This window comes from Anthonomus grandis, chromosome 1 (assembly GCF_022605725.1).
Source record: "Anthonomus grandis grandis chromosome 1, icAntGran1.3, whole genome shotgun sequence".
Classification (NCBI taxonomy): domain Eukaryota; kingdom Metazoa; phylum Arthropoda; class Insecta; order Coleoptera; family Curculionidae; genus Anthonomus; species Anthonomus grandis.
The window spans coordinates 33,041,955-33,069,249 of record NC_065546.1 but is presented as its reverse complement, the minus strand read 5'-3'; the positions used below and the strand labels follow the sequence as shown (position 1 = coordinate 33,069,249).

The 27,295-nt window shown below is 35.4% G+C and overlaps 1 protein-coding gene across 1 annotated transcript; it reads left to right on the top strand.

Moving 5' to 3' along the window:
- Positions 1–386: 386 nt before the first annotated feature.
- LOC126745565 (uncharacterized) lies at positions 387–27,169 on the top strand. The gene is made up of 16 exons (XM_050453460.1): positions 387–1,143; positions 1,275–1,483; positions 9,316–9,519; positions 9,579–14,412; positions 14,468–14,709; positions 16,673–16,907; positions 16,970–17,134; positions 21,233–21,456; positions 21,515–21,620; positions 21,682–21,857; positions 24,063–24,204; positions 24,266–24,386; positions 24,446–24,499; positions 26,348–26,453; positions 26,509–26,586; positions 26,646–27,169. Exons 1-16 carry the CDS (start codon positions 387–389, stop codon positions 26,676–26,678), a joined length of 7,686 nt encoding a protein of 2,561 aa, XP_050309417.1. The 3' UTR covers positions 26,679–27,169.
- Positions 27,170–27,295: the final 126 nt, after the last annotated feature.

Below are 27,295 nucleotides of genomic sequence, written 5' to 3'. Positions count from 1 at the left end.
TAAGGGGTCATTTAGACGACATTGTTACTATTAATAAAAACGTTTCGAAATTTATTGGCAAAATTTTTGTAAATACTAGTGTAGATAGGTTAAGAAGAAACTTAGATAATAGTAAGAGGAAAGTTGTTAAGAAACTAATTAGGAAGCAGCTGGTTGCGAACGCGACCGCGCCAGAGCAAAGACGAAAGCGCAGGCGTAAAGTCAAAATTAAGAAGCGTAAACGGCTGCTGACCAGTCCGCAAGTGAACACGAATTATTTGAACGGTTTGGAGAATTACGGACAGGAGGCCACCAAACCGAGAAGAAAAGTAGTGATAACCAGGAAACGAGTTTTACCGAACCCAAGTAAAACCACCACCATCACCACAGATTTCGTAACCACCAAGATGCTAATGGAGGACAGCGAGGTCGATTATCAAGTTGAAAAGAGCGAAATCGCGCAACATTTTATGCAAAACATTAATCGTAGCAGAGCTGAAAAGGCCTTAATACATGAGGACCGCACTGAAGAGAATTTAATTGATGATGATGATGAGGAGAAGGAGGAGGAAGATGAGGCTACTGAGCCAGATTTTATTGATGATGATGAGGATGAAGATGTGAATGACGATGATGATGATGATGATGATGAGGACTATGATGAGGAGGAATATGATGATGATAATGATGAAACAGAAGAGGAACCAGATATGAAGGATGAGGTGCAAGAGGAAGAAGAAAATGATACAGAAGAACCCACTACCCCCTTAATAGACTCTGAAGAAGAAACCTCCCTGAATGACACCACCACCTTACCTTCCTCCTATGAACCTTTCTTTCCTGAACTGTCCGAATCAACTGACGTTCCAATTCTCTTATTGAAAACCACGATCGTTTCCAACGTTGACCTGGAAACGAAGACCTTAACCAGCACGAAGTTGCGCACTTACACTTTTGTGGTCACCAGAGTGGCCGGAAACGAGGAGATAATCACGTCTACCACGGAGGTGAAACCTCAAATACAAACCGCGACAATTGTAGAAAGTTTGACTAGATTTACCACATTGACTTTACTCGATTTGGACAACATGGACAAGACCGAACCCACTTTCCTTCCGACCTTGGAACATAATCCTTCTTCTCTGTTGGTTTCTAACTCGGAAGGTGAGTGCTTTTGTATTATACTTTATATTCATCATTATGTAAATGTAAATTACTTCATTGTTATGTATATACTAGTGTACAAAGCAAATACGACTGTAAGTGTAAATATTGTTACTTCAAATGTAATTCAGATCATGCCGGGGATTATCGTGAGGAGGCGAGGAATTTAGCCACCAGGGTGATGTCCAACGGGGTGGAGGTGATCGTGGCTAGCGACAAGAGCACTTATCCGGGAGACAAGGATTATAGGAGGGTGCCAAACACCCAGAAACCAGTCACTTTAAAACCTAGCACTTTGACTGACCATATGTTGCTCGTGTTGCCACAGGAGACATCTAGTGTAAGTATGGCTATACTGCTGCCATCTTTTGAATTCTGACAGCGCTGACATTAACGGTTAATTTGCATAATATATTCCGGTGTTGCCAGATGTCTTTTTTTTTTAAAGGAAAGAAAATGATTTAAGGCAAATAAATTGTCAGTGACAATTACTTAAAGCAAATGATGTTTAGCGCCATCGTTTTTTATTTGATGGGATTTATACTGAGAAATCTAAAGATTTCTTATAATTGCATGAATATGCAATCTATTAATAGGATTGACGTTAAAATTAGACTAGCCGCTAATGTCTATGAAAATTTCAGTGTTACTGATCTACGTTTTTTAAAAGAAAAGAGTGTGATTTAATGCAAAACTGTCAAGACTTTACATTATAAACGTTAGTGGTGCTGTAGTTCAACATCTAATTCTTTCTTATACAGGCTACTAAAGGCAAGCGTAATTAGCTTTTTTTATTAATTTAAAAACCACTTTTCTAGATCTACCTAAAAATTCTCTTATATTACTTAAAGAGGAGCTTAATATAATTTTTTCAAATCATACAAATGCAGCTACACAAAGCTTAAAAAACATAGTTATTGCGATCTTTTGATTAAAAAATGTCTATAACGTCACCAACTAAAATTACAAAAGACTTCATTGACTACTTTTGTACCAACTTTAGTAAAAATAAGGTGAACTGTAAAACAATAACAATACAATTATTTGATTATACTGACGCTTTGTTAGCAACTTTTCCCTTGCAAGCGAAAATTAAAAAACAGCCTGCTGGAAATGGTCCATCATATTCATGATATTTACATTTTCTTTGATTTTTATTACAATTTTTTAGGAAATCTTATATTAATACACTTCAAATTAAAAAAATATATACAAACGTATTTAAAAAAATATTTGTATTGTTTTACCTAATAAAACTCTAATTTTATTCAAAAGTAGTAGTAAACAAAAAAAAATCTCTAAACATTTGACAATTAGAGCTTCAACATTGCACAAGTTAAAAAAAACCATAATTTTCGATGAATATTGGTAATTATTTTTAAAAACTTTTCCCGAACTTAGTCTGCTTTTAAAAAAATATACAACTTGCTAGCCAGTATCGGACAAAAATTAAGCGACGCTATAATATTCCTAAAAAACTTTGTGACTGTACCTCGTATAATTAGGAACAATTTTGTAGTATCAGTACATAGCTTTGTTAATCGTATTTAAACATTTTTGCCTCTTGTGATGAATAGCAAGAGATTAGTAAATTGTTGTATGTTTTTATGAATTTTTTCATGGACAAAAATAAAGCGACTTGATCGATATTGTTCATATCATTACTATAAATTATAGATAAACATCGGTTTTGGTCGGTATTAAATCTATATTTTGTTTAAAAATGCCTTGTGGTAAAAGTTTTTCTATTGATCTTAAAGAAAGAATTATTGCATCGTATAAGAATCAATCAGGGAACACCACAATACGTAATAAAACAAGAACTAAGGGTTTCAAAATCTGTTGTGTCGAGGACCATTCAGATCTATCGAATTAGAGGAAAAGTAGTTAACCGAAAACAGACGGGTAGACCGAGAAAAACTTCAAAGAAAGTGGAAAGAAAATTAAAATTATCTCCCAGGCAAATCCTTTTCTGTCAGCAAAGCAAATTCTGGCTGAAGCTGGGGGCTCTAATGTTTCCTCTCGAACGATACAGCGCAGACTAGTTGAAGCAGGCTTAAAAGCATGCAAACCTGCCAAAAAACCGCTTCTTAGTAAGAAGAGTATTAAAGCACGTCTTCTGTTTGCAGAACAACATGCTCGCTGGACACCAGAGCAATGGAAAAAAGTATTTTTTAGTGATGAGTCAAAGTTTAATTTGTATAAAAGTGATGGTGTTCAATATGTTCGTCGTATTGCAGGTAAAAGACTTGACCCAAAGTATATCCAAGGTACTGTAAAACATGAAAGTGGCAACGTGTTAGTGTGGGGTTATTTCTCTGGCTATGAAATGGAACTCAATTTACCAAATTGAGGGCATTATGGATAGGTTTAAGTATAAATATATCCTTGAAAATGTCATGCTACCGTATGCGGAATGGAATATGCCACTACGTTTTGTTTTCCAACACGACAATGATCCAAAACATACAGCAAATTGTATAAAAGAATGCTTTAATGAAAATAAAATAGCCATTCTTAAATGGCCAGCCCAATCGCCCGATCTTAACCCGATCGAAAACCTGTGGGAAATTGTGGATAGGTAACTTAGAAGTAAAACCTATAAAAACAAAGAGTACATTTTTGAAGAAATTAAAAATATATGGAAAAATATTGATCAAGATATAATTGATAATTTAATTTCTTCCATGCCTCAAAGGTGCCGCCAGGTAATCGCAAATAAAGGCTTGTGGACTAAATATTAAGGGCGCAATCTGATAATGTTTTCTTTTATTTTTATTGTAAGCGTCGCTTAATTTTTGTCGTGTAGAAATATTTACTTTTCTTTTTCTTTTTGTGATCTTGTTTATACGGAAGAATTTTGGTATGTTATGTACTTAATAAATATATGTTTATTAATGAGTGTATTTGTTTTATTGAGTTTTAATTCTTCTTGCGTTTTTGCTTTTTTAATAAGAGAAAAAAAGTGTATCGTCGCTCTATTTTTGTTCGATATTGTATATGAGATATAAAAATCAACATCAAAGTTTAAAGAACTATGTCCTTACATCATACATTAAACTTTTATGCTCTTCCAATCCATCTATCAGGAAATTGAGCATCTAACCACTGCTTTACCGTAAAGCAGGACACCCATCATGATAAAATAGCATATCCTGTCTTATTGCCAAAGGAGCTCGAAATTCTCGTAAAATTCTCCATTTAAATTGTTAGGAACAAAATATGCGACCATTGTTAATTATTTTCATCCATAGGGTTCGCCACTGTGAACTTTTCGTTGGTAATTTTTTATTACGATTTCCTTGCTGGGAAGGGTACCAAAAATGCTTATGATATATACTTTGTTATATTATCATCTTATAAAAAGTCATTTAGACTATGGGATTAGGATGCCACTTTGTATAAGAAATAGAGGCTCTCATATCGAACACCAATTTTAAAGGTACGTAGAAAGCCTTTTTTTTAACTTTCTATAATAAGTAAAATCTTCTATAATTCTAATATAAGTAATTTCTTCTGAAAGATTTGTTTTTACGTAGTTCTTCAAATTTTGGTGTTGATATTTATGTCTCATTAGATAGCTAATAAGGTGTAGATGTTTTTAAAACTACTATGCAGGTTAAATTCGTGAAGTTTTTTAAAATATTAATAATTTTTGTCTAAAATGATGAAATAAATGAAAAATTTTCTACCTGGTGCAGTTTGAAAGATCTAATTGTCAGATGTTTAGAGATTTTTTGTTTACTACTACTTTTGAAAAAAATTAAAGTTTTATTAGGTAAAACAATACAAATATTTTTTTAAATACATTTGTATAATTGAGGGGGTCAGAAGCCAAGGGGTCCAAGTAACAAATTAAGAGTTTTGAGAATGTTTGATTTAAAGTTTTAGGTCATTAAAAAATATTCGGTGATATTTTATATTTCTTTTTTTATTAAATACTAGCTGAATGCCCGCGGCGTTGCTCGCGTGAAAATAAAAGAAAAGTCGAAGAAGACCTCCAACCACTACGTAAATACAACCCACAATACACAAAAATAAAATCCGAAGCCTTGCCTCAATGATAGTACATGCAACCCACAATTGCCACGCCGTTTTTCTTGAGGTCAAGGGGCGCGATTAATATAATATAATTATTATAAAACCAAGACACAAATAATCTTAAAAATGATTCGTTAGATGCAGAGCGAGCGGTAAGACTGAGTCGAGTCACCTCTCGGGTATCAGTCTCGCATGGACCCGCCTTGTTGTTATGTCTACCAAAATATAAATAATACAGAGACATTTTTTCAATCGTATTTATTAATCAGTTTTATGCCGCTATGCGATATTTATCATATCGCACCTCTAACACCCCTTATCGGTGGAATTTCAAAAAGTTCGTCCGGGGTCTACATTATAAAAAAAACATTGTTGCAGTAAATTTTTTTTTTCTTAAGTTGATGCCTGCGACTCGTTGGTGCGGGCAGTCTCCGTTCAAACTCCGAAGCCACGCCCCCTTAGTTCTCGAGGTCACGGGTAACAAATTTTCCTATTTTTTACCCCTTATCGGTGGAACTTCGAAAAATCCGTTCTTATCCGGTGCCTACATTATAAAAGGAACCCGTTGGCAAAATTTCACGTCTCTAGCTATTGTAGTTTGGGCTCTGCGATGATGAGTCAGTCAGTCAGGACAAACTCTTTTATATATATAGATTGTAATTTTAATGTTTTAAAATGCATTTCATAAATTCTAGACATCATTTGTTGGTTTATGTAAGGCTTTTTTGCGAGTTAAAACTCGCAGGCCAGTCACTTAAACCCCTTTGCCTTAAAAATAAAATACATAACAATTTACCAAAATAAATGATTTTTCTATAAGGGAAAATCCTGGTCGCACTCCATGAACGAATGGCCCGAGACAAGATTTTGATGATCTACGCTTTTGATGTGGGTATGTTGCACAATATAGGTCCAGAATTTCACTAAATTTTTATTTTTATTTTGTCCGCCACAATTGTCACTGAAAGCGTCTATATGGGTAATAGTTGGTGCCAGACATTCAATATATTTGATTAGACATGATAAAACCTCCTGAGATTTTTTTGCTGCCATTCCCTCATGCCACATATACATGTTGTCAGTACCAGTAGCTAGATCATGTATTCGAAGGTTGTATGTCCAAAGTTGACGTAAATAGTACACTTTGCTGCATGTAACAAATAGAGTGGGTAGAGTTTTTTGCAGGTCAAAACATATGGCACGACGAATTTGGGGGGATTCTTTAGCTAAGGTAGTAACATGATTCTTCAAGAATTTAACAAGACACTTTCCTTAAATGAATCTCGTGGTCACGGAGTAAGGCTCTCTTTTCGTCAGAACTTGGATCTAGGGCATCCATTTTGATTTTTAAAATATCGCAGGTTGAGCAAGTGTCGGTGTAAGGCCGGTGAAAACTAAGGTTGAACTGAGTGTTAAAAATATCACGGTATTTGGTGATTTTTACAGGTTTGCTGATTTTATTTGTTCGTCGTTGTGAACAAAAGTCTTTATACCAACTGTACATTTTTGAAATATTTAATACTGAAGATAGATATTTACGGTTTGGGTTATCCTTTCTTGTATAATGGCTAACAAACTTAGGAAAGGAATTTATATGCTCTTTCACTAAATTGATAGTGTACTCGCTTAGTTTATTTCCAGGAGTATGACGACCTCTTTGATCTGTATGGGCGATTCCTGTTTCTTTATGTTTACTGAAAGCGTTATAGAACCTCTTCTGAGAAATATTCAACGTACACAAAAAAAACTGCTTACAAACGCGATAATTTTTCAACGTTATGATTGTGCTGACGTTTTTTTGAGAAACTGCGAAGTCGATTGGGTCGTTTAGGAATATGCTTAGAAAAACATGAAACAATGAATGAAGTTTACAAGTCCCAACCATTTTGTTTCTTTCCGAGATCCCAGAAATCTGAAAATATAGACATGCGCACTTCTTTGGTAAAATGTTCACTACATTTGTATCTACAAATGTGATTGTACGGTTTAACTGATTTTGCTTCATGAACTTCACCCCGCCGTCCAACGTACCTTTGGCCAGAGTTACGCTTTAGTTTTGCTTCGGATCGCTTCCACTGTGCTATTTGTCGTGTTTGTTTCTTGGATGTACTTGCTTGAGGTTCTCTTTCTGCTATGCTTAACTCTGAACTTTTTTAATTTGGGACGTAAGTAGTCCATATCAACATCGGAATTATCACTAAACGGATCTAAAATTTAAAAAAAAATAACGTCAAGGAAAACATATTTCAAAAATAAATCAATATTTCAAATTATATAGCACGTTGAGAACTTACCATTTTGGTCTTCATCAGAAGTAACCATTTTGATTTAAAAAAAGCTTCAAAACAACTTAAAAACTGTAAAAACTTGCAAAACTTAACCTCTTCCACTTCGCGCGTAATCTACTAAATGACTAATGCTTGAGTGGCAAAAGGGAAAGGGTTCAAGTGCACTTAGTTCCCTATGCCATTTAACAATACGGGCGACTGAATCTGCTGATTTTCTCAACAGTTCATAGAGAGCAGCACTAGTATTGAAACGCACTTAGTTCTCTTTGCCATGATATAAAATAATGTTTCACCATTCAGTTTTTACACTTAGATCGATTTCTGAAAAAATGTCACTTGGATCCCTTGGCTTCTGACCCCCTCAATTATTGTATTTAACTTTAAGGATGCCAATCTAAGATTTTCTAAACAATAACAAAAATATAAATATCTTGAAAATGATAAACTTTGGACCCATACATTAGTAAGCAATTTATTAGCTTATGACTTTTCACCTAAGACCTCTTTAAAGGATATATTATCAAGGATTCCCTGTATATATTATTAAGTACTGCACAAAATATCGTAAAATATATTACCAAGTAATGAAAAAAGCAAAATAGATATTTTATACAACTAGAATTACAAACGCAAAGAGTAAAGCAAAAGAAGCGTGATCTATAGTAAATAACTTAAGAGGAAACAATTATCCTTTAGAAACATTTCCACAGATTAATTCAAATGTTCTAAATTAATTTTACTGTATTGTTGCTACAAAGCTTTTGCAGCGTTTCCAAAACTGTTATCTAGAAGAAACTTTGTATTATTGTATACTAATGTGATCAAACTTATTCAAGAAATAAATTATTAAAGAATTAAAAAGCTACTTTTCGGGAATTGATGAAATAACATTAAAACTTTTCTTTAAATTTAAATAAAGATATTTTAAATTGTTTGTCAGAATCCTATTATACAGAACCATCACACTTTCGACCATAACAAAGTATATGCGGCCGCGGTGAGACTACTCTTCATAGTTGTCAAGTTTTTCAAATTACCCTTTAAAAAACTTGACAACTATGGTTTTAGAGGAAATTCAAATTTATTCTTTCATACATGATCCCAAGACATCAGGTTGTTAAGAATGGCGATTCAGTGTCTTTATAACTTGGAGTAACAAGTATAAGACCATTTTCAAACAAAACATTTTTCATGATTTAAACTTGATTAAATTCTGGTGTGATTGATTAATGTTTTTTAGGGAAACCTTTGAATACCTCCCCACCACTTTATTTTCAGGTATACAGCAAAAACTGTCGAACAAAAAAGTTTCAGATTGTCCTCTACTTTAAAGATCAAGTATTTTTTTGTTAAGTTAATACATCGAAATTTACAAAAACTTTACATTCAAGATCACAGTTACGCCCCCTAGAGGTAATTTTAGAAACTTAAAATATTTTCCAAGTTTTTCTCTTCGCCGTTTTAGTAATAATATTTTTTAACACCTCTGCGATGAGTACGTTCTGAGATGTAGTACCTCGCATTTTTAGTTGGACAACCTGTACATTTAGCTGCTTGTGTGTAGTGGTGGTGATAAATTTAGTCTCAGACTAAAACCCACAATGCAGAACCACAGAAAAAAATCATTTGAATCGCGTCTTAAATATTTAGCACATACGATTTAGGCATGTTGAATAACAAGAACAATTCAATTATTTAAAAGAAAACGATGGTAGAGCCAAAAAAACTGTGAACATTAATACTTCAGATTTCACCATAAATAACTTAAGTAATTCTATATTATACCCCGATACTATTTTAAGACATTAATTGACCCAAAGCGACAAAAAAACGCAATTTTTAGATTGAACCTACGGCATCACTAGACCCTAACCAATTCGTGGTGAAAACCTGCCTTACCACATTCACTTACCTAACAACCTACCTGGAAAAGGGCACCACAACAGTCTCCAGCCACGAACAAGTGGTATCTAACGTTGCCACGGAAGAACGCATGAACACCGGGAAAATTCTTCCTACCCCTGCAATGGGGGTCACTCTGACTCAAGTAAGTTATTCTCCACAATGAAAATCCATTAATTTATATACATTTTCTTTCTTATTTAGCATCCCAACCTTTCTGTCGGCGTCTTCCACACCACATACACTTACCTCAACACAATCCTGGATGGAGAACAGCCGTTAGTCATTTCCTCTCAGCACGTGGTAGCAAACACAGTGACTGCCCCAGATGATTACTTGTCTTTACTAAAACCGTCAGAAGTGAGGACTCCCGTGAAAAACACCAACACTTACTTTAGCACCATAAACCTAGAAAAAACGATGTACGAGGATGGCAGGGAGAGCGTGATAAGCACCAGGGAAGTGGTGACTCAGGTGGTTATAACCGAAAGTATTCCAGCAAGAGACACTCCGGTGGCAACCTCTTACGTAGCTTTGGATGTCATTCAGAAGCCAAATATTACAGATGTTACGAAAACCTATTTTGTCACGTATACTTACTTTAATACTGTGTTGCATAACGGAAGTTCTGTTGTGTATACGAACATCTCTACAGAGAGCGACGTGGTAACTGAAAAAGTGCCAATAAAGAACACCATTGCGCCGACTTTAGAGGACAAAGAGGAACTGCCTAAGTTTGATATTCTTGCCACTAGGACTTACTTTACCACTTTCACATACTTCACCACTTTACTCAAGGAAAATGACCCTCAGATGACCACCATTATTAACTCAAGGACAAAAGTGGTGGAGAATTTAGTCACTGAGACCCTTGAGTCTAATCTCTTTGACCCCAAGTATCTTTCATCTTTATCAAAGGAGTTGAAGAGTGCTGGTGCAGACAATATCGTCAAACTGGCAACCCTGCTGGACGGCCAAGAGCTCGAGGTGACCCTGTTGCAAGACAAACAAAATGAAATCCAACCGACCGCAGTCTTGCCAATCAGTAAAACCGACATGCCCCAGCCGGTGGAAACTTCCGCGGCTAACTTGGAGGCCAGCTTTAGCACCACCAAACCAAACGTAATCACCGGATCAACGATAGTGTTTATCGACGATGACCCTTTTGCCAACTTAAGTCCTACTCCCAGCCTGCAACACCATATTGGCACGCAAGTGGTTAAGGAAACGAAAGTGGATATAGTAACCAGCAAACTGAAACGCCCCGGCAAGAAAACTAAAGTAAACCCATCTAAAAGCAGTACGGTGTCGGTGGCCACCAAAGTGGTGGAGAAAAAACCGGAAAAAAACAAAAAAACCAACCACCCGGCCAAGATCACTAGCACCAAACAACCGGCGGCAGATCTTTTGGGGCTCGGGTCCATCAATATAGACACCCTGCAGGCCCTCACCCCCGTATTGAGCGCCATGGCAGGTTACATCAATAAAAACCTAAAGAGCAACAGAAGAAACGACGTTAACACCACAGAAATTGAGGAACCAATAACCCCTAAAACTCCGGCGGCAACAGACGTACAAAACCGGTCCCCGGTGTACATCCCGGTAGGCGGTGCTTTAGGAGACGACTTTGAAATAGCCGAGAGTCAAAATATCGCTAGTTTCGACTGGACTGATCCCCCACCAAGACACCCGGAGGCGCCCCTATTGGGACACAACGGAATCCCCATCAGCCCCGGGGATATTATCACGGCAAACTCGGACGTAATCGTAGGGAAACCCGGAAGGGTCGGTCCTAGGTTACCGTCAGCCATACCATTAAGTCCCGAGGTGCCTTTGGGCATGAAACCGCCCCCGCCGCCCCCAGTAGAAAAACACAAATCTTGGAAGAACAAAATTTTGCCGGTCCTTGATCAAATGCCCGCCCAAACCAACGTGATTCACGCCCCCAATAAAGATGATTACGTTGGACCGCCACCCCCGATCAAAGAGAAGTTTAGAGGCGAGAAGCGCAAGCATATTCCCTTAACAGTAGGCGGAAGTTTTAATATAGTGCCTCAGTACTCAGGAGAGCTCCCACCCCCTTATCAGACTTCCAATAATCCACTGCAAATGGAGCAAGCCCTGCGAAACGGCATCCATAAGAACTTCGAGGCGGAGGCTAAGAAGCCGTTTCCTATAGCCCCATCGATCCCTATAGTGCTCCCGGAAGTTATTGAAAGAAGTACCGGGCAGCCCTTGCTGGTGCAACTACAACCCTCTCAAGTGGCTTTCGTTAACATCCCATTTAATCGTACTACTGCCTTAATTTATGGGGGATCAACGGAAACTCACCATAACGGCCAGTACTTTGATGACCCAAGCCCCTTTTTGGAACCGGAATTCAACCCTATGGAGAATTCCAAGGGGGTGCCCCAAATATATCGGGATACCCCCCAACTGACCATCAATCAAAAACAAGTGTCCGGAGTCATAAAAGTTGTGCCACAAGTAAATCGCCCATTAAAAATCGAACCAGACACGAGTGCCAATGAGAATTTGCCTATTAGTGTGACCCCAGTGCAATTTAAAGTTCCTTCCTTTTCATTTGAAATGGCTGAGCAACATGGGGAAGTTAATGCCCACATTATTAATCATGACGAGGTGAATATTCGGGTCGAAAACAGTAGAACTGAACTTCCACTATCGGGAGAAACCGGCTCACACGTCTATAAAGGGGAAAAAGTTAATAAAGTACCCTTGAGGCCCAAGTTTTCACCAAAAAGAAGACTGAGACCAAGCAGACCTTCAAGCATTTCCGAGTTTATGACTCCGCCACCAGTTGGAAAACTGTACACCACCAAGAGGCCCCACTTTAAACTCTCGCCTCCTGGGGCAGTAAAGATAATTCCTTTAGTGCCAGAGACCAATAATTTCCAAACGAATTCTGGAGAAATCTTCCATAAGCCAGACAACGATAACTTATATGATGAGCATTTGGAAGACGATTTGCCAAACGAGGACGGAGAAGTTATCCAGGAGTCGAACCCTAGGCCATTGAAACCCGGCGAAGTCCCAATAGAAGTACTGAGGAAACCACTGACCACTGAGAGAACGATGATAAGGTTCCCTGATAGTTTTAAGAATACTACTCAAGTAAAGTTTCCTTATAAGCAACAACCAGAACCTGACTACGATATCATCCATACTCCGCAGGGAAATGATCAGGATCAAGTTTATTTCCATGTGCAACAACCCAACAGGCGACCGGTCAGCAGCTACTCTATGAAAGAACCAGATTCCCCCACGCAAACTGAGAAGAACAGCTTATTACCAACCACTAGCAGCACTACCACAACTCAAAAACCCGTGTTAATATACATAGGGCAAAAAAACAACTTCTTTAATAAGAAACCCAGTAAACAACCTGGAAACGTGAGACCCCAAGTGACTTCTTTGCCCATTGACTCGACTACCCTTAAGCCAACGACCACTAGTACCACAGAGCACCATCACTCGCAAACCGAAAAGCAATTCGATAGCGCCAAATATCCCGCTAAACAACCCACTAATGAAATCGATATCTTGGACTCTGCTACGGAGGAAACTATTAAGGTACCATCGGTGCTTAGTGGTGAAGACTTTGTCAATTTGACGCAAGAAATTAATAATATGGAGGTGTTGCAACCTCCTAAGGTTGACGTAAGATCACCGGGGAAAGACATCTTGCGGGTGCCCCAGGTTAAGGAAACTTTTATATCCCAGTTGAGCGAAGAAATGCTACCTCCCCCTCCAGTTACAACGGAAATTGTGCTGGGCATGAATCCACCTCCACTAGTTTCCACGCATAAGCCAGTTGTTGTCTCTCAGTCAGCAGAGAGGCCCAACACTAGAAGGCCTTTAAGACCTAGAAGGCCCGGGTATAGAAGAACCACTACGACTACTACTACTACTTCTACACCTAGCACTACTACAACCCCTAGCACGCGAAAATCTAGTTATTACGGCTACTACTTGGCAACAACTTATCGGCCCAAAGGGGTGTTGCCGCCTAGAAAGAACATTTCAACAACGACTCCCAAAATAATTACTCCCACTCCCACCTTAAAGCAAACGCCTTCCTTGGAAGTGATCGTGGGGCAGCCCCACTTTGAAGTAGACAAGAGAGTTGAAACTACCACAAATACCACCACCAGCAGTACCACCACCACCAATTCTACGCCAGAACTGGTGGTACCTGAAGAAGTTACTTTGCCAGTGCACCACGCTGGCAATGAGGTTAAAATAGTGGATGAACCATCTTCGGTTTCTTCTCAAGAGTCTTCAGTGGCTACGACTGTGCTCCCCACAAGATATATCACTCACACAAAGACTCATACTGTGACCATCACCAAAACCACAGTGGTGAAAACCCTTGGGGGCCCCCCCAGCACCATCACTTTACTAGTGACCAAGACAGAGAAAAGCTATATTGTGGATACAGTAACTGAGTTCCATACTCTAGTAAAACCTACCAGCATAGTGGAAACTGTTACTACAACTGTGGAAAAAAGTGCTGTAGTGCCCACCCCTGTATCACCCGATTGGGTCAAACCTACTACCACAACTACTACCACCGAACCACCAATAATCATCAGTTCAGTAGATGATTTCCAGGACGATGACAGCGATGATGATTCTCTAGAGGATTTCATAATCAAAGATACCGATTCGAACCAAGAAACATCATATGATAGCAACGAATCGATCTTCGTTGTAATGACCGACAAGAACAAAGGGACAATCATAAAAATGCCGCCGCAAAATCCCGCTAGTGCCGCCCCAGAGGTGATCGACGAGCCGCCTCCCCATAGGGACGAAATAACAGACAACGAGGTGAGCAACAATATTCTGCTGGGAGGTATTTTATCGGCGAACCACGCGGAAATCGTCCAGAATGGAAACCGATGCGTTCCAGAGTGTAAACCAAGTAGGAACGAGTTGTGCCAAAAAGTCGAAGGAGTGATGAGGTGCGTCTGTAGGCCTGGATTCGCTCGGATGTTCCCCGATCGGCCTTGTAACCGTAAGTTTCATGTTAATTTTTGCATTATTTATTTATTAATGTCCTGCTTTTTTAGCTACCTACACGTATAGCCTCAATATAACCATTGAAAAAGTGGGCAAATACCCGATAAAATATTCGGAAAAACTTTCCAAAGAAAACTCGACGGAATTCGTGAAAACTGCCCGTAAGGTACACGAGGCTCTGGACCGTATGGTGATGCAATCGGATTTGCGCGATATCTACCATGGGGTCCATGTGACCGCCTTTTACCCCAAGCAGAATGCAAACGGTGTCATCAGCAAATTTTATCTTCAAGTAAGAAATTTACTGATTTATGATTGAATTCTACTCTAAAACATCAATTTTTAAAATTAATTTTATTGATCGACCATTTTTAGTTGCTACCCTTAAGATCGATTCTTGAAAATGATTTAATTGGATGATTATTGGTCGAATCTTGAAAGTGATGTTATCGATCATCGATTAAACATTCACTCTTGACATTGATTCCTGATTAGCATAATTTTTCATTAGCATCAATAGTCAACTCTTGAGAGTGATTTTATCGGTTAATCATTGATTAAACATCGACTTTGAAAATGAGTTTAAATAGTTTATTATTCAACAATCATTGATTGATTTTAACTCTAAGACAAAAAATTACCTTAAGTAACTTAAATTTCATTATTCATCTATCCTCAAAATTAATTTATTTTATTGATTATTATTCAATTTCAGTTATCATATTATTTATCATTGACTTGTGGTTAGAGAATATAAATTTCATTGATTCAATTGACCCTCATTAACTTAATATTATTAGTTTATGTAAATTGATTACTAGTAAATTTAGCAATTGCTAACAGTCATTGCTATTAATGACTGAAAAAATTTTAAGCATTGATTTATTTTAGGTCAGGTCAAAATTGAGAAATTAGACTCCTAAATTTGATTATTAAAAAAATTCTTAAAATTCATTTTATTGATCAGACAATGTCGATCTATTATTGACTATACAATGAGTCAATTGATAATTTATCGAGTCTTGATATCCTATTAATTTACAAGTAAATTTATCGATTGATTGACTCAAGAAATTAATTGATTTCGACTCATAGGCAACATCAACTCTGGAAATGAATAGATCATTATTTTATTTTAGCTCTAAGACAAAAAATTGATCCCTTAATTTGTTCATTGATCAATTCTTAAAATGAATTTTATTGATTAATTGATTTTAATTCTCAGATCAACAATATCAATTTCATTGACTCAATTAACTAAACATTATGAGTATTGGTCATTTATCAACTCTTGCAAGTGAATTTATTATTTGATTTTTGAATGACTAAAAAAATTGATTTTAGGCATTAATTGCTTTAAATTCCCAGACAACAACACAACAATCACTGATTGGCTTAAGCTCTAAGAAAAAATTGACTAAGAAATTGATAGTTCATTAAATTTGATTATTGTTCAATTCTTAAAATTAATTTTATTGATTATTAATAGATTTCAATTCTCAGATGATTTATCATTGTTTATTGATGAGACAATATCAACTTCATTCAATTGACTATAATTGGTTGAATATTATGAGTCTAAGTAATTTGATTATATTTATCTTCTCTTAAATTTTTTGATTAACTGATTCGACAAAATTGATTCAAGATACTAAATGATTTCGACTAATAGACAACATTAACTCTGGTGACGGATTGATTTTAGTTATAAAACAAACAGTTGACTAAGAAATAGATCCCTAAATTTGATTATTGATTAAGTCTTAAAATTAATTTTATTAACTCTTGTAAGTGAATTTATCAATCGATTCTAATTTTTTATCTTTCTAATCGATTAACTGATAAATGTAAGTTTAAGCATTGATTTCGATTCACCGACAACACCATTTATCAATATCAAGAATCATTACGTCTGACAAAAAATTGACTAAGAAATTAATAGATTGTTTGATTTTTGATTGATTGCATTTCTAAAACTTATTTTATTGATTATTATTCGATTGCAATTTTCAGGCGATTTATCATTGATCATAAAATACCAATTTCATTGATTAAATTGACTATTATTGATTGCACATTATGAGTCTAAGTGAATTGATTATTTATCGGCTCTTGAAATTCTATTGGCACTTGCAAGTAAATTTATCGATTGCTTATTGATTAATCAATGACTCGAGAAATTGGTTTTAAGCATTGATTGATTTTGACTCAGAGACATCAACTCTGGAAACTGATTGATCGTTGATTGATTTCAGCTCTCTGACAACATCGACGAGACCCGCATGGAGGACGTATTTAAAAAGTACCTGAGAGGCAACAATTACTCCCTTGGAGGCACTGACGTATTCGCTTCCTCACAGTCAGGCGACAATTTGTCAGTTCAGGACTTTAACGAGTGCGACAACCCGAAGTTCCACGATTGTTCCGATAATTCGCAGTGTTTTAACTTGAGGGGTACCTACACGTGTTCTTGTAAGGAGGGATATTCCGGTAAGTACCGAGAGTTTGTCACTCCTTGTCCTGGTGCCATTCAAGTACGCATTTTGTTTTAGACTTATCAGAAAATATGCTTTACCCAGGCAGAATCTGTAGTGCAGAACAAGTGGGATGTGAAAAATGTAATTATCATGGTACGTGCTACTCTCGGGGATCTGAAGAACTATTATGCGAATGTTTCCACTGGTATGCCGGGGAGTACTGTCAAGTGAACCTAAAAGGTAACATAAATTATTAGAGTGGAAATTTGCTAATATGACCCCACTAAAACTGTCCCGATTGTTAATGTACAATTATGTTTCCACGCTCAAATTCATCCTCAGAAGTTCCTCTATATTAGGGTGAAAAATTGTGGAAATATTCTAAGCGGTATTCTATTTGGTGGCTCTTGAACCTTTGTTGGTAACATTGCTTTTAACTCCCGTTTTTGGGGTACAAAAACATTCTGATATGTAATTATAAAGAAAATAATGCTTTCTTCTATTAAAATCCTCTTAAAAATATTCCAATTACTTCGTAAATTATTCTCAAGAATACTGAAAACTTGTGAAGAGAATTAGCAAAATACATACCCCTACGAAAATTCGTCTAACTTTATATTATTAACTTAGGTTCACATTTTTACCTTCAAATCCATCCTCAGTGATTCCTGTATCTTAGTTTGAAAAAATTATGGAAATATTCAAACGAGTGCCTAAGTTATGGCTGAAAATGTCCGTTAATTAAAAATCCCGATAGTGCATTATTTATTTATTTATTTATTGTTTCATCAAACAAATTAATCACAATATGTATATAACTTAGCATAGTATTTTCTTGGTTGTACAATGGGCCGTATAGAATTGCAGCCACTCAGTTACTTTCACACAAGAATACTGAATACTGTTTTAGCCCTAACGCCCCTAACCGAAATGAAAATATTGTTTAATGTCAAATCTTGCTTTTAACCGCTTCTTCCATTGGATAACCATATACAGTGTGTGTCATCCAAATGGAATAAATTAGCGTGTTGGAAAAAACGCTCGAACACGTCGATTGGTTTTTATAGTTGCGCATGTTTTTTTTTCATAAAAACTTTTTATACAGGGAGTATCAGATAACGGTGGCCAATACCAACTTGCTTAGTTTAAACATAACACCCTGTATGTTAATTAATTTTTAGATTCCTCAGATCATTTTAGACATATTTTGTATACAATGTCCTATACCTATCTTTGACTGTTTCGGAAATATTAAGTAAAATTCAAAAAATAACATTTAGAAAAGAAAATCATTATTGTTATTATACTTATTGCCTATCTAGGTCTTGGTAATGATAAAGCAAGCAAAAACTATTTCAGCATTCCTTTTTATTGATATGAGAATAAAAAAACTAAAAATTGTTGTTTACTTTGGCTTAAAATGCCAGACTTAATGTTGACTCATGTTGCATGACAGAAGTAGTCGTCAGTGCTATAGTCGTTTAAATTTCATTAATTACAAGCCAGAAAAATGGCTCATTTAACAGAAATGCACAAAATAACAATTCTACAGATGATTGGCTATGGAGATAATACACGGACGCAAATGGAAGTAGCTCCCTTATTTTACGAAAAATTTCCAAATTTGCCGCCTTTAACCCAAGGGACAATTAGTAAAATAGAAAAGCAATTCCGCGAGCTGGGCCATGTTAGGCAATAAGTGAGGATACCAAATTGGCTGTTATGCTTGAGTTTGAGGAACATCCACATACATCTACTCGGAAAGCAGCCCCAGTACTCGATATTAGCTATTCATCAATTATTAGAATATTAAAAGAAAACAAAATGCATTCCTATAAAATTATACCCACCCAGGAGCTCACGGAAGACGATTTTGACAGGAAAATATATTTTTGTGAACAAATGATGGCAATGTTATGTTTTCTGATGAGTGCATCTTTACTCTTCACGGTCATGCCAATCGTCAAAATTTCCGCTATTGGTCCAGGAAAAATCCTCGCTGGACGAGAGAGGACAATACTCAATACCCTGAAAAGGTTAACGTGTGGGCAGGAATTATTGAAGATCAGATCATAGGTCTCTTTTTATTGAGGCCAATTTGAATGGCGATAATTATTTAGAATTGCTTCAAAATAATGTAATGCCAACGTTGGCCAACTTGTATCCTGATCCAGGAAACCCACAAGCTCCAGCGAATATGATATGGGTTCAACAAGATGGAGCACCACCCCATTACCAAATAAATGTCCGATCTGACGCTATTAGACTTTTTCTTATGGGGATATGTGAAAACTATTGTATACAAAACTAAACCCACTGGCTTAGCTGACTTACGAAGACGAATAACCCTTGCAATTAGTTCGATCACATCTGAGATGTTGAGTAACGTAAGAAGAAATTTCTATTTACGGGTAGGGTGTTGCCAAGACGTTCGTGGCGAACATTTTGAACATCTATATTGACATTATTATTTAGATTTGTATTATGTATAAGTTTTTGAATATGTTGTAACAATTTTCGGCAAATAAATAATTTTCTTTTCTAAATGTTATTTTTTGAATTTTACTTAATATTTCCGAAACAGTCAAAGATAGGTATAGGACATTGTATACAAATTATGTCTAAAATGATCTGAGGAATCTAAAAATTACTTAACATATAGGGTGTTATGTTTAAACTAAGCAAGTTGGTATTGGCCACCGTTATCTGATACTCCCTGTGTAAAAGTTTTTATGAAAAAAATGCGTGTTCGAGCGTTTTTTCCCAACACGCTCCCGTCTATTTATTAGGTAATTTATTCCATTTGGCTGACACACACTGTATACACATATGCACTAACATATATCACAGATTTAACTAGCTAACGCAAGCGTTAGCTCGTTAAATCTGTGCATATATTAATACATCTATACAAAAGTACGGAGCAAATGTTTTCAAAACCATGAGCAAGCAGGTACCACATGTTCTACTTACCAGATACTAGAGACCTTAACATTAAAAAATTGGGAGAAAAGAAAAAAAGCAATTACAGATATCTTGATGCCTTGGGGCTAGAGGGGGAAAACAGGTTATTATTAGATAAATCTAGAAGGACCCCTATGACAATACCACTTACTGCGAAACAAGATATGATTTTTTAATTTTTTTTTTTTAACCGGAATAGACAGAAATGTCGTTATTACTTAAGGTATTAAATAATTTGGACAAATTATACGAGAATGATTTTTTAAAGAGCTCTTTGCGATGTTTGGGTTACTGTCAGAATATCTCTTTATCGTAGATTTAAGCTATGGATATATCTTCTAAATCGCAATTTTTTATAAAGTTAAGACGTTTTATATTTTATAATTTTAAAAACTAAACAGTACAAACGAAGTTTGTGCCGATTATTCATATTTAGCCAATTAGATGTTCGAAGATACGGTGTAATTCTAGTTTTTTTATTTAGGTCATTGATAAGTCTGATACATGAATTTTGGACTTTTTGTACTCTGTATTGATCAAAACTATTAAGGTAAAGGGATTGAGGTATTAGTGGTAAACACTACTCCAATGGTTGAAATGGCTTAGTAAAGATTCACACAAAATTTGGCGAATACAGAGTGGTAGAAAGTTTTTGTAACCGTGTTGTATTATAAGATTGAAATTCAAATTAGGTATCTCGTGGACCTTTTTATTAAAATTGCCTTTAACTAAGAAAGTTTTTGAGATATAGAAAACATTTTGGTATGTAATTATTGTGAAAATAATGGCCTTTCTTGTATTAAAATCCTTTTAAAAATAGTCCAATTACTTCGTTATTTCTTTGTAATTATTAATTTATTAACCCAAGAATAGTGGAAATTTGCCAAGAAAACTAGCAAATAAATGACTCAACCTTAGAAAATTAAATACACAGTTAACACACATGGCATTCAGTCCTTTAAGGGCTTAACCGCAAATCATCTTACTACCCAAATTTTTAACTCAAAAACACGTTTTTACTTTCAAATCCAGGGGTAAACTAGTGTGAAAAAATTATGGAAATATTCTAAACGGTTCCTAAGCTATCCCTAAAAATGTCTGCTAATAAATCAAATTCTTGATCCTGTTTCAAAAGTTATTTTGGTACATTAGTTTAATTTAGCGGTTCTTGGTAAAAAATTAGTTCTTAGTCAATAGTACAAAAAAATTTCTTGTAAGGAATTGATGGTTCCTTACCCAAAACCCTTTTAAGAACATTCCAATTACTTTCTGATAATAATATTGTCAAAAATGCAGTCGCCTCAACTGCCTGAAAGAAATCACCAAGCACCAATAAATACAGATAAATCCACAATAACTATATAATATTTTCAGTTCTACTGATCGCTTTGGTCACCTTAGGCACCATCCTGTTCGCTTTACTGCTGGTCTGTATCATAATGACGTGTGTTAGAAAGAAACCAAAGAAGGGCGTGGCCGGCCCTATAGGGTTCCTTCCTCAAAGAGGCGGCACTTTGGATAGAAGGGCCATTGTCGAGGACACTAGTTCAGAGGATAGCAGAAGCGAAACGAACTCAGTTCCGCCCTACGTGCAACAAGTAAAAAAAGCCGCAAAATATCCCATTTTGTTAATATAACGGCCTAATAAACTTTCAGAAAACTGCTAAACTGAAGCCGCCACCCGCTAAGGGAGCCCTAAAAAAGATTTCCAAGGTTTCGATGACTAGTGTGGAACACACCGAGCAAGGAATTATATTTCCTGGTATATTTTGTTGTTTATTATAGTGCTAAGCGCACTATAATATAAAGGAATTTGTTTTTAGATCAAAAGGATCGTTCCTTAACCGTGATGATACCGAGGGCTAAGTACCATCCGGCGCCCCCTACTTCGCCTCTATTGAACTATACCACGTTTGACGCAAGAAAACCGAGCGTTCCCGCCATAAATACCGAGGCTAAACTTTTGAGTTATTTGGATGCTGGGCCCAGCCCTTCTCGGGTAAGGAAGTCTATTTGTTATACAAGGTGGTATTTGATAAGTGTCCGGTATTTCATGTGATTTCAGGGTGATTTTTCAAGTATTTTTAAGGTAAAAAGTTCCTATACAAGTGTTGTGTAAAATGCTTGGTTTTCAAGATACAGGGTCTCAAAGATTTATTTTTATTTTTTCTGCATAGTTTATTAAATAATGCCGAATTCTGAATGAAAATTAGTATCTGAGGATTTTTTAAGATGAAAAATTCGAATTTGGTCATAATTTAGCTTTGTACGTTTCCTTTATGACTTTGAAAGGCTCGTGACTTTTGTTCAATATTATATTTTTGGTCAATGAAATAAATTCCCTAAGCATTTTTACACGAAAAAGGTACCGAGCAACCGTTTTCGAAATGATTAAATTTGAAATAATCGAGGCCTGTCATGTAAAAATTCAAAGATTTTTGACGTACAGTTGAGTAGTAGATAATCACTAAGTGAGTTTTTTTTTAAATGGTAATTTTACTAATGTGTATATAGATACATGTCATAGATATTGATGCAGCATACCTGAGTATTCTGACATGCATCTTCATACAGATGTGTTAATAGAAATGCTTATGAAACTAGACGTTTGTATCAATTAAGAGCGTTATCCGAATTGCATAGTTTTTTTCAAAAATTTTTTCAAGAATCGACGTTCGATCAAGAGAAACGGGAACATTTGAGAAAGCTAGTCAGATAAAAGTTTATTTTGTTTTGTTTAATGTTTAGTTAATTAAATACTATGAATTCCGAGCATCTGTGTTAACTAAGAGAAAAAATAGAGACATTGAAACGTGAAAAATAATTGTACAGTTAAAAAAATAATAAAATTTTTTTGATGATTGAATAAAACTATATAAAATTGCTTTCATCGTTCAAACTTTTAAAAAAATACTCCTAGTTACTGCCCTTTTTTTCAACTTATTATTCATGCCGATGTCTGGCCAACTCTCAGAATTAGAGCCTCTAGGGTGATGTGTGTAAACAGAACACAATTTCGTTTAAATCACTTATTTATCATACTCAAAATGTGATTCGTCATTTATAATACAGAATCGGGCCCTATTTCTTACTTTGATCTGAAATGGATTTTGTTTTTTCCAGTGCGGATTTGCATCCTTGGAACCATATTTGTGGAGGTTGTGGCAGTTCCTTGCACCTCCCAAATTTGTACTCGTTTTTCCACACAAACTTTTTTAAAACAGCGGGTCTTCTATGTTCATGTTCAGCAAAAACTGACAAAACGGGCTTCTACAAGAAGAAGCTCTGCATCTCTTTACGATGAAAAGCATACTTTTAATTTTGGTCATGAATAATCGGCCACACCTTCCGTTTTGAACGCCCACACTATTCTGACGCTTGCATTTTTGCTTCTCAATTTCTATATCATGACCAGGGTTGACACCACGTGCCGTGTTGCATATTTTCAAAACCTAATATTGTAAAATGCTGTATGTCATCCTGTATATTAAAAATATTTATTACCTGCTGCTTCTGCTGTAAACTGGACTTTTTGCACTTTGTTGTATGCTGGATGCTCGTTATCACATGTTTTATATATGTTCATATTCACTTCCTTTTCAGCAATGGTCAAATGTTTTCGTACTCTTTTCTTGGGGGGGTGACAATCGGGGTGTATGTGGCGCGTCAGCCATTATTAGTTAACAAAAAAATAAACACAATCTCAACATTTCAATATTGCGAAGATTCAAATATTCGAATAGCAGAAAATTCAACCAAAACGATCTAAAGCCGCTCGACTAATAAAATTAAATAAAGTCATGTCCCAAGTCATGAACCCTATCGAGGCTCTAGGCCACACCTCCGGCGCAGAACGATCACGTGACCACTCCATCTGTTCGGTAACCCAAGTATGCTCCAAAACCTAATACCACAGATGTAAATAGCTCCGCACTGCGGAGCTATTTACATATAGCATTTACATATGTGCCTAATACGATACAACGCCGCCCGAATATTAAATAGAATTTTATAATTAGACTTGAATCGCGCCCAAGGGGTGACTCGCCCTATACCCAAACGGTTATAGTTCCCCCTACCTGTATAACATTTATTTTGCATTAAAAGTTTTCAAATTGACACCCTGTAAATATAACAAAAAAGGAATTAATAAATTACATTTGCCACAATGATCCTTTTGCATTGACAATATTCTTTAATTTAGTCGGAACCAAAACGTAAATTCAGTAACGCCCTAAGCGAGCAACTGATCGAAGAAAAATCGAGTTCCAGAAAAACTTCTGGGGCCCTAGTGTCCGCTGGGTTCGAAGTGTCCGCCACAGTAGTAAACACTATTGGAACTCTTGGTAAGATTTATTTATTTACGCAGCATTTTGTTATAACTATTTTTTATAAATGTTTTTTTAGGTACCACCTGTGGTACTGAAGCGGATAGAAGCGAAAATGCCACCCTGATTCAAAAGATTAGCGCAGATTTGTTATCCAGGGCCGATACGTCTTCCCAATTTAATACTTTAAGGAAATCTATGTAAGTGTTTTTTACAATTTTGCAAGTGGGAAATTTTAAAGTATTTTGTTGTTGTTTAGAGATGACGATGATCTGGAATCGAACAGTAACTGGATGGATATTCCCAGGATAAGGTCAGTTTGGGCAAATAATTTTTATATTTCGAAAGAAACGCATCATTTTTTTTTATTAGCGAGCATATTTAGGCATTACTAAGGACCACTTGAAATATTTTTATTGTTGTAAAAGTTGTCATATTGTTGTATTGGGGTAAAAACGTTGCTCTAGATGAAGGATTTGGTTAGTTAGGGCCAGTTTTGGTTAAGGGATCTTTTTTAAATTTTTTTTTGGCAAATTCCTATTATCCTTAAGGATATCTTTATGAAATAATTGGAATCCTCATAAAAACATATTAGTTAAAGCAAGAACATTCCTTACTCAATAATTTCATATGGCTATTTCCATTTGAAAACGACGAGTCGACCCAGGACATGATTTTAGTTTTCAATGAAACTGAAATATGTTGTCTCTGGTCCATTTTATAAGACGTATTTTTCTATCTTTCTTATTTTTGTTGTTCTTAAATATAGATATTTTACGTCTGAAACAATCACTTTTTTTAAATGTGAGTAATTTTGTCGAAAGTAAAGGGATTATAACAGTTTAACATTCAAAATGAACAGAATGAATGGCACTTTGCAACTATGGTATTGACAATTTTGTATTTTTCATTAAAAAAAAATCTTTCACAAAAACTCCATTTATTTTCAAAATTGAACATCTAACACTATTTTTTCAAAATTTTTGGTACTGTGGACTTTTGGTACTTGGTAAAGTATATCGTTGAGACTAACAAATCGCAAAATTTCCTTGGACTAAAATGCTTCTTTTAAAAGTCATAATTTTTGTAAGAAAAAACAATTTTAAAATTTCTTTTTACTATACATGTATTGATCTCAACTAAGATAAAAAAATATGATATCGCCGAACATGAGAAAATTGACTTTGATGGACCAGGATTGTGTATCTTGTAACCATTAGTTTGAAAATCTTTTGCTCAACTGTTCTTCGAATTCTGACAAAAATCGCCTTTTCATAGCAGCGCCGATACGTGAAATTCCGAAAAACATTATTTCTTTTCAATTTAAATATTGTAAACAATGAAAGCAATTTCAGTGTTCCTGATCCATATTATGGGTATTGATGAAGTTAAGAACGCACTTGTTCTACTCAAAGTCCCAACAAAAAGGCTACAATAAATGTAAAATAAAGCGATTCATATCTCGGTGTTCATAAAACATATAAAATATTCAAATGCGACCATTGTGAAATGAAAATTGGTCACATTCTAAATTCTATACTCTTTGACCTAAATGGGTGGTTTAAATCCTATATCAGCATGTTTGTCTTTATATATAATGTACAAATTTCCAATTGTTATTACGAAGTCTCAACAATGATTCTAATCAATTTGGTGTTGACATTTCAAATGCTGGTGAAACTGTTTTAGCAGTCGCTGTTGAAAACGATGAGTACAAAAAATGTCCTGGAGCTGAAGGAATAATTGAACTTGTCGAATCCTTTTAAAGTCGAAATTCAGGAAGAGATCACTTTTGCTATCTAGGAAGTGAATGATTTGATAAAAAAGATGACTTCGACTGGAAATTTTATAAAAATAGCAACTGACAGAACCTTGAAGGTTAACACTCATTTGAACTGTAAAAAGATCCAACAAGATAAAATTAAAGTAGGAAAAGTAATAGCCAAAAAGAATAAATGTTACCTGGTACACAAATGGACTTTGCAGAAAATAGGTTTGTCATATCAATCATATCATTGCAAAACCAAAAATGTTTCCATTTTGACTGCTTTTTGTTATTTGGGTGAAAAAATGGAAAATAATATCGTAGTGTCGTGGTCCTAGGCTAATAATTTTGATAGTAAAGGTAAATTTTTGCTAACTTCCTTATTCTCTTATTTAGTGCCGTTTCCGAAGCCAGATCCTATGACGAAACGACAATACCTCCGCCGATGAAATCATTCACCAGAAGTGAATACGATTCAAAGTCATTGCAGAACCAAAACGATGTAATTATTTTTTAATTTAATGTAATATGTGTTTATTCTAAACTTGATATTTTAGGAGGCAAATACAATGGCTGAACGCGATTTGGGATCTACTTTCTTGCTACCCCATACGCACTTATATAAACCGGACAGAGTAAGAATTAAATATTGCCAAAGTATTCCTGAAATGTAATTTATTTTAATCGCTTTTAGGGCTCGGACATATCGGGTTTCGAATCCCTGTAGCGGCAATCCTCAGGGCGATCCAAAATTATTGAAGCTCAAGAACGCGTCACGCTGTTGTCAATGTGCCTTATTTATTTTATTATTATCGTAGAAACTTAAGTATTTAGACAAGTTTTAGTGTGAAAGTTTTAAAAAATCTATACTGGCCATAATTTATTTAAAACCCTCCCTGTATATAATTTATTAAATTTATTATTTTTTTATTGAAACGAGAGTACCAGGGCTTACGTACCAGGTGTTTCGAATAATAGTAATAATAATAATATTAAATTTGGGACACCTTGTATGTGATTTTGTGTGATTGTAAGTGTAAATACTTTAGGGTATAAGCGTATGACTAACGAGAGAGTTTTTTTTAATAAGTTTTGTATTCGTATTCGTTAAGTATGCTGAATGTTTTAGTGCCAAAAGATTATTGTTTTCCGATTAGTGTACTAATGTTTATGAATTTATTTCTAAATAATTATAAATATGTTATAATAAAGTAACAAGGTTTTTTACTTTTTACCCGGTATATACAGAAGAATATTCTTACATATTGAGGACGGTTCTCTCTTGAAATTTTTAAGTTTTAATACTAAATATAATACTCATTAAGAGTTATTTATAAAAATAGA